This window comes from Procambarus clarkii, chromosome 61, assembly GCF_040958095.1.
Source record: "Procambarus clarkii isolate CNS0578487 chromosome 61, FALCON_Pclarkii_2.0, whole genome shotgun sequence".
NCBI classification, from domain to species: Eukaryota; Metazoa; Arthropoda; class Malacostraca; order Decapoda; family Cambaridae; genus Procambarus; species Procambarus clarkii.
Genome location: NC_091210.1, coordinates 14,338,247 through 14,347,929, shown reverse-complemented (window position 1 = coordinate 14,347,929; position 9,683 = coordinate 14,338,247). Strand labels below are relative to the sequence as shown.

The following is a 9,683-nucleotide window of genomic DNA, read 5'->3' as shown; positions in this document are numbered from 1 at the left end:
ACTCAATTATTCCCTGTTCATGAACATTTTTTGGATATCCTTGATCCTGACGACAATGAAAGCATATCTGATAGCTGTTGACATCCTGCACTCTGAATATTTAAAAGGCATCGCATCTATGGATATCTGCTTTCCTTTGATATAATTCTGTTATGTATGTCCACTTTCTTCAGTGGACACCTAGCCTCATGATTCAGGCAGGACTCTCCATTGGACATCCAACATCCTGATTGAAGCAGGACTCCCCAGTGGTTATCTAATATCCTGGTTCAACCAGGACTATCTCCAGTGGACATCCATCCTGATTCAGGCAGGACTGTCTAGTGGAGATTCAACATCCTGATATAGGCAGGACTCTCCAGTGGATACCCAACATCCTGTTTCAGGCAGGACTTTCTCTAGTGGATATCGAATATCATGATTCAACCAAGATTCTCTCCAGTGGATATCCAACATTCTGATTCAACCAGTACTTTCTACAGTAGATATCCAGTATCCTGATTCTGGCAGGGCTCTCTCTCCAGTGGACATGCAACATCCTGTTTCAGGCAGGATTCTCTCTAGTCTACGTCCAACATCCTGTTTCATGCAGGACTCTCCAGTGGATATCGAATATCCTGAGGTGGCATGAAAGTTCAATAGAAACCTTTTAGTGGTGCTAACTAACCTTTAAGTAAACTAGTGATAAACTCTCCTTGCCGGGAGAAGAGTAAAGTATAGTCGTGTAGAGTTCAGAGGATAGAAACTGGATACCAAGGACATACCAATTCATATTTATTACCAAATAATCAAAACATCAAGTTAAAAACCTTAATGAGCTTATAAATTGAAAATGGAAACCATTCCAAAGCTTTTTTTTTTTTTTAATAAAGGTTAAGTTAAAAAGTAACCAGAGGTAGTTAGAATATGTATTTTTGGAAAACTAGTACATCATGGAAGTCATTCAAGTTTCACCATCGAGACAAGATCATTACATGCTATGATGATTCAAGACAGGCGTGTGTAGGAACTAAACCCTCGGGTATCTAGCAATATATTTGGTAAATATTTTTATACAAATAATAGCGTAAATATTCAGTAACATTATTTGAAGTGGAGGAGTGTCGTGATGTTCAAAGGCTTGTCTCACAGACGACAGCCTTGACGTGGTGACAGGCAATGTCGTGCCACTTAATGCCGTCGTTATAGATGTTCTTCAGTACCCCGAGACAGTCCTCGTTGCCTTCCCTGTTGTCTGGCTGTGGTCGCCCCAGTCTGAGGACGAGAGGGCAGAGTTAATATCAGAACTTTCATCTTTTGAAACCGTAATCACAACACAAACAAGTTTAACTCAGTCATGGCTTCTGGCAGCCGTCAAGCCCTCATGAGTAACCTGCACTCTCAACAATGTAACTACCTTAAGCAAATTACCATGCAGGTCAAGCGACCTTAAATGACTACAGTAAAACCAGCCATACTAACCCTCCAGTGTGAGACCAGTTGGTGTAGGACAAAGTGTACCCGGATGACCACCTCCAGGTCGTTGTTCCTCGCTTGTTCCCGCTTGTCCAGATGAACTGGATCGGATCTAAGGAGACAGGTTGTACGTGTAAATTACGAGTCTTAATTAATATATTACACGTAAATAGCGAGTATTAGCCCAGGTAGCCTATCAAGTTCTTGTAGCTAGAACATATTAGGTTTAATGTATAATATGCCACGTTGAAGACTAATGCAAGAATATAAACTCACTTCTGGCGATGACGCTAGTTATGAAGTCGTCCTTATCCTTGTCTTGGATACTAACTAGCTGGAAGCCTCTGCCAAGACGCGAGCAGTAAGAGTTGGCTTGATCCCAGCTGTAGGTATTGGTATTCACGCACCATGAGAAGTGGTAGTTCTTACCAGCCCTCGTTTCGTGTATCTATGAAATGAAAAATAGGTTAAACAACAGATTAGATTGCGTGGTACCTAGATGAATGGGTTTAAAAGTCATGTTATACATACACAAAATTATATACACCGTCCTAGTCATGCAGTAATGAAGTAAAGCCATTCTATTAATCAGTATAGGAATCACTGCAGCTTTACTTACTATACCACCGGACCCTCCACAGGAAGGGTTCTGTGGAGGTGGCTGTGGCCTGGATGGTTGAGAGACCAAGGCTGGCTGGGCTTGTGGTAGAGGCTGGTAGATGAAGGGAAGCTGGGGTTGTGTGAGTTGGGGCGAGGAAGGCTGAGACACGAAGCTTAATTGGGGTTGGAGAGGCTGGGGCAGAGACGCAAAGGAAGGCTGAGGTTGTGGGAGAGGTTGGGGCTGAGACACGAAGGAAGGCTGGGGAAGGGACTGGGGCACGAAGGGAGGCTGGGGTGAGGAAGGCAGAGACACGAAGCTTAACTGGGGTTGTGAGGAGGGCTGGGGAAGAGACGCAAAGGAAGGCTGGGGTTGTGGTTGGGGCGGAGACACTATGTGAATCTGAATTGTTGAATTGGCACCCCAGGAGTTGAATTGGAGGGAAGGTTGTGCAGCTCGAGGGACCTGCGGGGCGTTAGAAGGAACAAAAGGCGTTTGAAACCTTCTCAAGTCTTGGGAAGATTGTGGAAGGCTTTGTCCTGAAGGAAGAGGACCTTGGGGAGGAGAGAAGATGGGGCCAGACAACCGGTTCTCCTCAGGGGACGGGAAGAACACCAAGGAGCCATCAGGAGCTGTGAAGTGGTCCCCAGAGACCACACACGTCCACAACAGTATTATGAAGACATTCATTCTGAAATCAAGAGTTAATGTTAAAAACCATGTCAATACCTTAAATGTTACTTTAGAATACTTAATTCTCTCCATGCAGAATATAAAGAGTATTAGCGTGTGAATGGAGTAGTCACCCGTGGCTACATTTCGTCAAGTATTTTAAGGGGTGCGCTAGTAGTGAGGTTATCTTTAGATGATTTCGGGGCTTTAGTGTCCCCGCGGCCCGGTCCTCGACCAGGCCTCCACCCCCAGGAAGCAGCCCGTGACAGCTGACCAACACCCAGGTACCCATTTTACTCCTAGTTAACAGGGGCATAGGGTGAAAGAAACTTTGCTCATTGTTTCTCGCCGGCGCCCGGGATCGAACCCGGGACCACATAATTACAAGTCCAGCGTGCTGTGAGCTCTGCCAATCGGCTCCCGGTACCTAGCCTTACTCGCTTAAGCAATACACAGTCGTAGTGACTTGTGACTTTCTAGACCTTTTGAGGTACTAGAAGTATTGTAGCTAGAATTGGTCACAGGAATAATGACCAAGTCTGAAATGTTTACTGGCCTAGTTTGAATTACCAGTCAAGTCGTGTATTACATGGTAACTTACCTACCAGTTTAAGAATTAACAGGCGGCGATCCCGATGCTGTATTTCAATAGTAGCTTTACATAACTTAGATTCAGTTGTGGTTTCTAGTGGAGGCCTTCCCAGAAAGATTTGAAGCTTTAAATAGGAGCATCTATAGAACGGCAAAAGTTGAAATTTTAATTAGTGGTTTGAAAACTAGGCGTTTGCTAGGGATGGTCAAGGAATGTATTAAAGTATTTAAGAATACACCGTTAGAGGTCTGGTAGTATAAGCGAAAATACCATTTTGCTAATTTCGAGTAGCTAGCGTTTTAGTTCATATTCATGAATTCATTTTATGAAATTAAGCTGTTAACTATATATTTATGAAATTTAGTTCAACTCCACTATTCAACCTATGAAATTTTGTAGTTACATTTCTAAAGATTGCTAGATACGTGCAGTATGTAGAATAACTAAGAATTTAGTCTTTTCAGTATCTCAGGCTTTTTTAAACTGTTTAACCGCTATTACTGTATCCTGACCTTTACCCGAGAAGGTAAAATAATTTATGTTTAGAATAATGAATAAGTTACCCTGTTGGGGATGCATTATGCAAAATATTGTCCGTAAATTAAATAAAAAAAAAGTTAAAACAATTATAGTACAAGTATGTACTTTTATGAAATGTGGAAAGGTTAAATCTTTGAAGAACACTTAACTGCTATACGTCATAATATTAAGTAAACTTTAAGACAGCAGTGAGTAAAGTCATACACCAATTTGTGTCGAGTTAGTTGTAATAATAACCTGTGAAACTAATTATATACACATACCAACTAAACTTAAAGTACACCTGGAATATATTCAAACCATATATAACCTTAAGTTACTATATATTACTACACTAAACATACCTGACACTGAGCACTTAACGAGAGCCAAGCCCACACTGACAACATGCTGTCTCGTGGTCCCTTTTATAACCAGCAGCCAACCGAACCCGGCCGCTGATTGGTTGACATTCACGCTAACCCTCACCCCATTGGTTAACATTTTGCCGAGTCTGAAGTGTCAATTAACAATGGCCAACAGCCACTCCTTCACTTCCCCAAATACGAACGAGTCTAATGAACCAATAATGATCCCAAGCTTCAATGTTTGAAGTTGTTAGGTTCACGTCTGGTACTCTAAACAAACGCTTCAGGGTAGTTATGGTCCGTCAGTCAAGAACTGGTAATCACCACTTGACAGGTGAAACTACCTAAAGTTCCTGCTTGACACCTGCTTGATATCTGCTTGATATCTGCTTGATATCTGCTTCATACCTGGTTAATGGGGTTCTGGGAGTTCTTCTACTGCTCAAGCCCGGCCCGAGGCCAGGCTTGACTTGTGAGAGTTTGGTCCACCAGGCTGTTGCTTGGAGCGGCCCGCAGGCCCACATATACCTGGTTGATGTGGTTCTGGGAGTTCTTCTACACCCCAAGCCCGGCCCGAGGCCAGGCTTGACTTGTGAGAGTTTGGTCCACCAGGCTGTTGCTTGGAGCGGCCCGCAGGCCCACATATACCTGGTTGATGGGGTTCTGGGAGTTCTTCTACTGCCCAAGCCCGGCCCGAGGCCAGGCTTGACTTGTGAGAGTTTGGTCCACCAGGCTGTTGCTTGGAGCGGCCCTCAGGCCCACATATCCATTCTTAACACTCACAACACTCTCAAGTATCACCTGATTTGACTTCAAAGAATCCCCGAGAGTAATTCAAATCCTGTATTCACTGTAGCAGTGGAATACAACTCAAATATTGATTAACGTAATTAATTGATATGATATTGAATTAAATGTAATTTCAAATATATTTTTAATTTCCTGTATTTTTACCACAAGCTTATTCACCCCATGGAACCGCCTACCCGCCGAAGCTGTAAATGATCAGAAAAAAATCCTTAGGAAAAATGTAGGGATATTTGACAAGCCGCTGAATTCCTGTCCTTATCGAGGCCCCCCTCTAGTGAGTCTTCAGGTAAATTCAGGTAAATCAAATCAAAAATATTTAAAAAAAAAAGTAGCAGATTTCACAATCGTCCCTTTCATGATTATTTTTAGAGGAAGGGGAAAAATTACGTAATTGAGCTTATCATAACGACCTGGTTCGTGTCCCGGAAGGGTCGTTAGCGATGACCCCAAACGACTGATTGGTAAAACAGTCGTCTCTCGACCCCTTAGATGGTGATTGGTTAGAAATTTAGGTCACTGTGAGACTCTAACAGTGTGTGTTTGTGGGAATTTGATGGTATAGTGATGTTTATCATGGCTAAGTGTGTGTTTCGGTCTTGTATTATGTGCACACACACACACACACACACACACACACACACACACACACACACACACACACACACACACACACACACACACACACACACACACGCACACCCCCTCCCCCCCCCCACACACACCCTCCAACATAAATTAACTGTGAAGTACCGAAAACAGAGTAACACCTTCATGGGCATAATTAGACTGTGGAGCTTGTTAAGTGTGGGGGGCTGTTCCCCCCCCCTGACTCTCCCTTCAAGGGTCACCCTCACCCTTGACCTCCCACTCCAGATCCCTCTGATAGGTAGGACGGTCACTCTCCTATCTTCTCTACTGTGGAGGGTGAGGTCTACTGTAGAGAGGTCTACTGTAGAGGGTGAGGTCTACTGTAGAGGATGAGGTCTACTGTGGAGGATGAGGTCTACTGTGGAGGATGAGGTCTACTGTGGAGGATGAGGTCTACTGTGGAGGATGAGGTCTACTGTGGAGGGTGAGGTCTACTGTGGAGGATGAGGTCTACTGTGGAGGGTGAGGTCTACTGTGGAGGGTGAGGTCTACTGTGGAGGATGAGGTCTACTGTAGAGGGTGAGGTCTACTGTGGAGGATGAGGTCTACTGTAGAGGATGAGGTCTACTGTGGAGGATGAGGTCTACTGTGGAGGGTGAGGTCTACTGTGGAGGGTAAGGTCTACTGTGGAGGGTGAGGTCTACTGTGGAGGATGAGGTCTACTGTGGAGGGTGAGGTCTACTGTAGAGGATGAGGTCTACTGTGGAGGATGAGGTCTACTGTGGAGGGTGAGGTCTACTGTGGAGGGTAAGGTCTACTGTGGAGGGTGAGGTCTACTGTGGAGGGTGAGGTCTACTGTGGAGGGTGAGGTCTACTGTGGAGGATGAGGTCTACTGTAGAGGATGAGGTCTACTGTGGAGGATGAGGTCTACTGTAGAGGATGAGGTCTACTGTAGAGGATGAGGTCTACTGTAGAGGATGAGGTCTACTGTAGAGGGTGAGGTCTACTGTGGAGGATGAGGTCTACTGTAGAGGGTGAGGTCTACTGTGGAGGGTGAGGTCTACTGTGGAGGATGAGGTCTACTGTGGAGGATGAGGTCTACTGTGGAGGATGAGGTCTACTGTGGAGGGTGAGGTCTACTGTGGAGGGTGAGGTCTACTGTGGAGGATGAGGTCTACTGTGGAGGGTGAGGTCTACTGTGGAGGGTGAGGTCTACTGTGGAGGATGAGGTCTACTGTGGAGGGTGAGGTCTACTGTAGAGGATGAGGTCTACTGTAGAGGATGAGGTCTACTGTGGAGGGTGAGGTCTACTGTGGAGGATGAGGTCTACTGTAGAGGGTGAGGTCTACTGTAGAGGGTGAGGTCTACTGTGGAGGATGAGGTCTACTGTGGAGGATGAGGTCTACTGTGGAGGATGAGGTCTACTGTAGAGGATGAGGTCTACTGTGGAGGGTGAGGTCTACTGTGGAGGATGAGGTCTACTGTGGAGGATGAGGTCTACTGTGGAGGGTGAGGTCTACTGTGGAGGATGAGGTCTACTGTGGAGGATGAGGTCTACTGTAGAGGGTGAGGTCTACTGTGGAGGGTGAGGTCTACTGTGGAGGATGAGGTCTACTGTGGAGGATGAGGTCTACTGTGGAGGGTGAGGTCTACTGTGGAGGATGAGGTCTACTGTAGAGGATGAGGTCTACTGTGGAGGGTAAGGTCTACTGTGGAGGGTGAGGTCTACTGTGGAGGATGAGGTCTACTGTGGAGGATGAGGTCTACTGTGGAGGGTGAGGTCTACTGTGGAGGATGAGGTCTACTGTGGAGGATGAGGTCTACTGTGGAGGATGAGGTCTACTGTAGAGGGTGAGGTCTACTGTGGAGGGTGAGGTCTACTGTGGAGGATGAGGTCTACTGTGGAGGATGAGGTCTACTGTGGAGGATGAGGTCTACTGTAGAGGGTGAGGTCTACTGTGGAGGGTAAGGTCTACTGTGGAGGATGAGGTCTACTGTGGAGGATGAGGTAGTCCTTGAGTCACTTCAGAGCAGGACGTTATCTCACCAAGATATCAATTAAATAAATTCTTTCATTAAATAAATAAAATAAAGTAAATAAAATAAAATAAATAAATTCTAAATTAAAAATTTTAATTAGATAAATTCTTGTTATCAAAGAAAACGGTCAATTTAAAGTGGTCTCTCCTAACCTACCAGAGGACCCAAATCAGAAAACGGGACAATACCGAATTTTTTTTAGCCTATTGTAACCCCGGGGGGGGGGGTCGGTCGGCCGAGCGGACAGCACGCTGGACTTGTGATCCTGTGGTCCTGGGTTCGATCCCGGGCGCCGGCGAGAAACAATGGGCAGAATTTCTTTCACCCTATGCCCCTGTGACCTAGCAGTATAATAGAAACCTGGGAGTTAGTCAGCTGTCACGGGCTGCTTCCTGGGGGTGGAGGCCAGGTCGAGGACCGGGCCGCGGGGACACTAAAGCCCCGAAATCATCTCAAGATACTCTTTGAGCAACATCAATTCATCCCAATAGGAATGAATTGGGATGCCAGATTCACGAAGCAGTTACGCAAGCACTTACGAACGTGTACATCTTTCCTCAATCTTTGACGGCTTTGGTTACATTTATTAAACAGTTTACAAGCATGAAAACTTGCCAATCAACTGTTGTTATTGTTATAAACAGCCTCCTGGTGCTTCCGAGCTCATTAACTGTTTAATAATTGTAAACAAAGCCGCCAAAGATTGAGAAAACATGGACAGGTTCGTAAGTGCTTGCGTAATTGCTTCGTGAATCTGGCCCCTGGTTCGTAAGTGCTTGCGTAAGCGCTTCGTGAATCTGGCCCCCAGGTTCGTAAGTGCTTGCGTAACTGCTTCGTGAATCTGGCCCATGGTTCGTAAGTGCTTGCATAACTGCTTCGTGAATTTGGCCCCAGGTTCGTAAGTGCTTGCGTAACTGCTTCGTGAATCTGGCCCCTGGTTCGTAAGTGCTTGCGTAAGCGCTTCGTGAATCTGGCCCCCAGGTTCGTAAGTGCTTGCGTAACTGCTTCGTGAATCTGGCCCATGGTTCGTAAGTGCTTGCATAACTGCTTCGTGAATTTGGCCCCAGGTTCGTAAGTGCTTGCGTAACTGCTTCGTGAATCTGGCCCCTGGTTCGTAAGTGCTTGCATAACTACTTCGTGAATCTAGCCCCAGGTTCGTAAGTGCTTGCGTAACTACTTCGTGAATCTGGCCCCAGGTTCGTAAGTGCTTGCATAACTACTTCGTGAATCTAGCCCCAGGTTCGTAAGTGCTTGCGTAACTGCTTCGTGAATCTGGCCCCTGGTTCGTAAGTGCTTGCGTAACTGCTTCGTGAATCTAGCCCCAGGTTCGTAAGTGCTTGCGTAACTGCTTCGTGAATCTAGCCCCAGGTTCGTAAGTGCTTGCGTAACTGCTTCGTGAATCTGGCCCCTGGTTCGTAAGTGCTTGCGTAACTACTTCGTGAATCTGGCCCCAGGTTCGTAAGTGCTTGCGTAACTACTTCGTGAATCTGGCCCCAGGCCGTGAATCAGGTTCAGAACAGGTCCTATACACGGGAAGTTGTTGTTTAAGATTCGCTACCAGGAACAAAAGTCCCAGGTAGCACGGGCTATGGCGATCCCGTAAAACACGGAAAAGAGTGAGACACTCAGGTCAGGCGAGACAAGAACCAGACAGAATCGAACGGCTGAGCGGAAGGAATCAGACAAGGACGAAGAAAAATGAGACTGAGATCGTATCAATTCGTTCAGCAAGATATATCTAAGTCGCCAGAGGTCAGGAGGTCATTCCCTGCCTGGTAACAGCCGGGGTCAGCAAACCTAACTATCGGAGTGCTGCACACACACACACATATATATATATATATATATATATATATATATATATATATATATATATATATATATATATATATATATATATATATATATATATATATATATATATATATATGTGTGCAGCACTCAGCACATATATATATATATATATATATATGATATATATATATATATATATATGATATATATATATATATATATATATATATATGATATATATATATA

The 9,683-nt window shown here is 45.1% G+C and overlaps 1 protein-coding gene across 3 annotated transcripts; it reads right to left on the bottom strand.

Annotated features, from left to right (window-relative positions):
- Positions 1-894: 894 nt before the first annotated feature.
- On the bottom strand, positions 895-4,331 carry LOC123774443 (uncharacterized). Of its 3 annotated transcripts, XM_045768771.2 has the most exons (6): positions 4,202-4,217; positions 3,327-3,457; positions 2,075-2,744; positions 1,732-1,903; positions 1,462-1,567; positions 895-1,254 (listed from the first exon to the last, which is right to left on the bottom strand). In XM_045768771.2, the coding sequence occupies exons 3-6, from the start codon at positions 2,741-2,743 to the stop codon at positions 1,113-1,115; spliced, it is 1,089 nt and encodes a 362-aa protein (XP_045624727.1). In that variant the 5' UTR covers position 2,744; positions 3,327-3,457; positions 4,202-4,217; the 3' UTR covers positions 895-1,112. The 3 variants fall into 3 exon arrangements, with proteins under 3 accessions (XP_045624727.1, XP_045624728.1, XP_045624729.1); XM_045768772.2 differs by lacking the exon at positions 3,327-3,457 and having other exon boundaries at positions 4,202-4,331; XM_045768773.2 differs by lacking the exon at positions 4,202-4,217 and having other exon boundaries at positions 3,331-3,457.
- Positions 4,332-9,683: the final 5,352 nt, after the last annotated feature.

Excerpts from the sequence above, each read along its gene's own strand:
- LOC123774443 (XM_045768772.2), bottom strand. The coding sequence starts at position 2,743 with ATGAATGTCTTCATAATACTGTTGTGGACGTGTGTGGTCTCTGGGGAC. Across the intron at positions 1,568-1,731 it reads AACTAGCGTCATCGCCAGAA|ATCCGATCCAGTTCATCTGG; the intron begins GTGAGTTTATAT and ends CTGTCTCCTTAG. Across the intron at positions 1,255-1,461 it reads AACTGGTCTCACACTGGAGG|ACTGGGGCGACCACAGCCAG; the intron begins GTTAGTATGGCT and ends TCTCGTCCTCAG.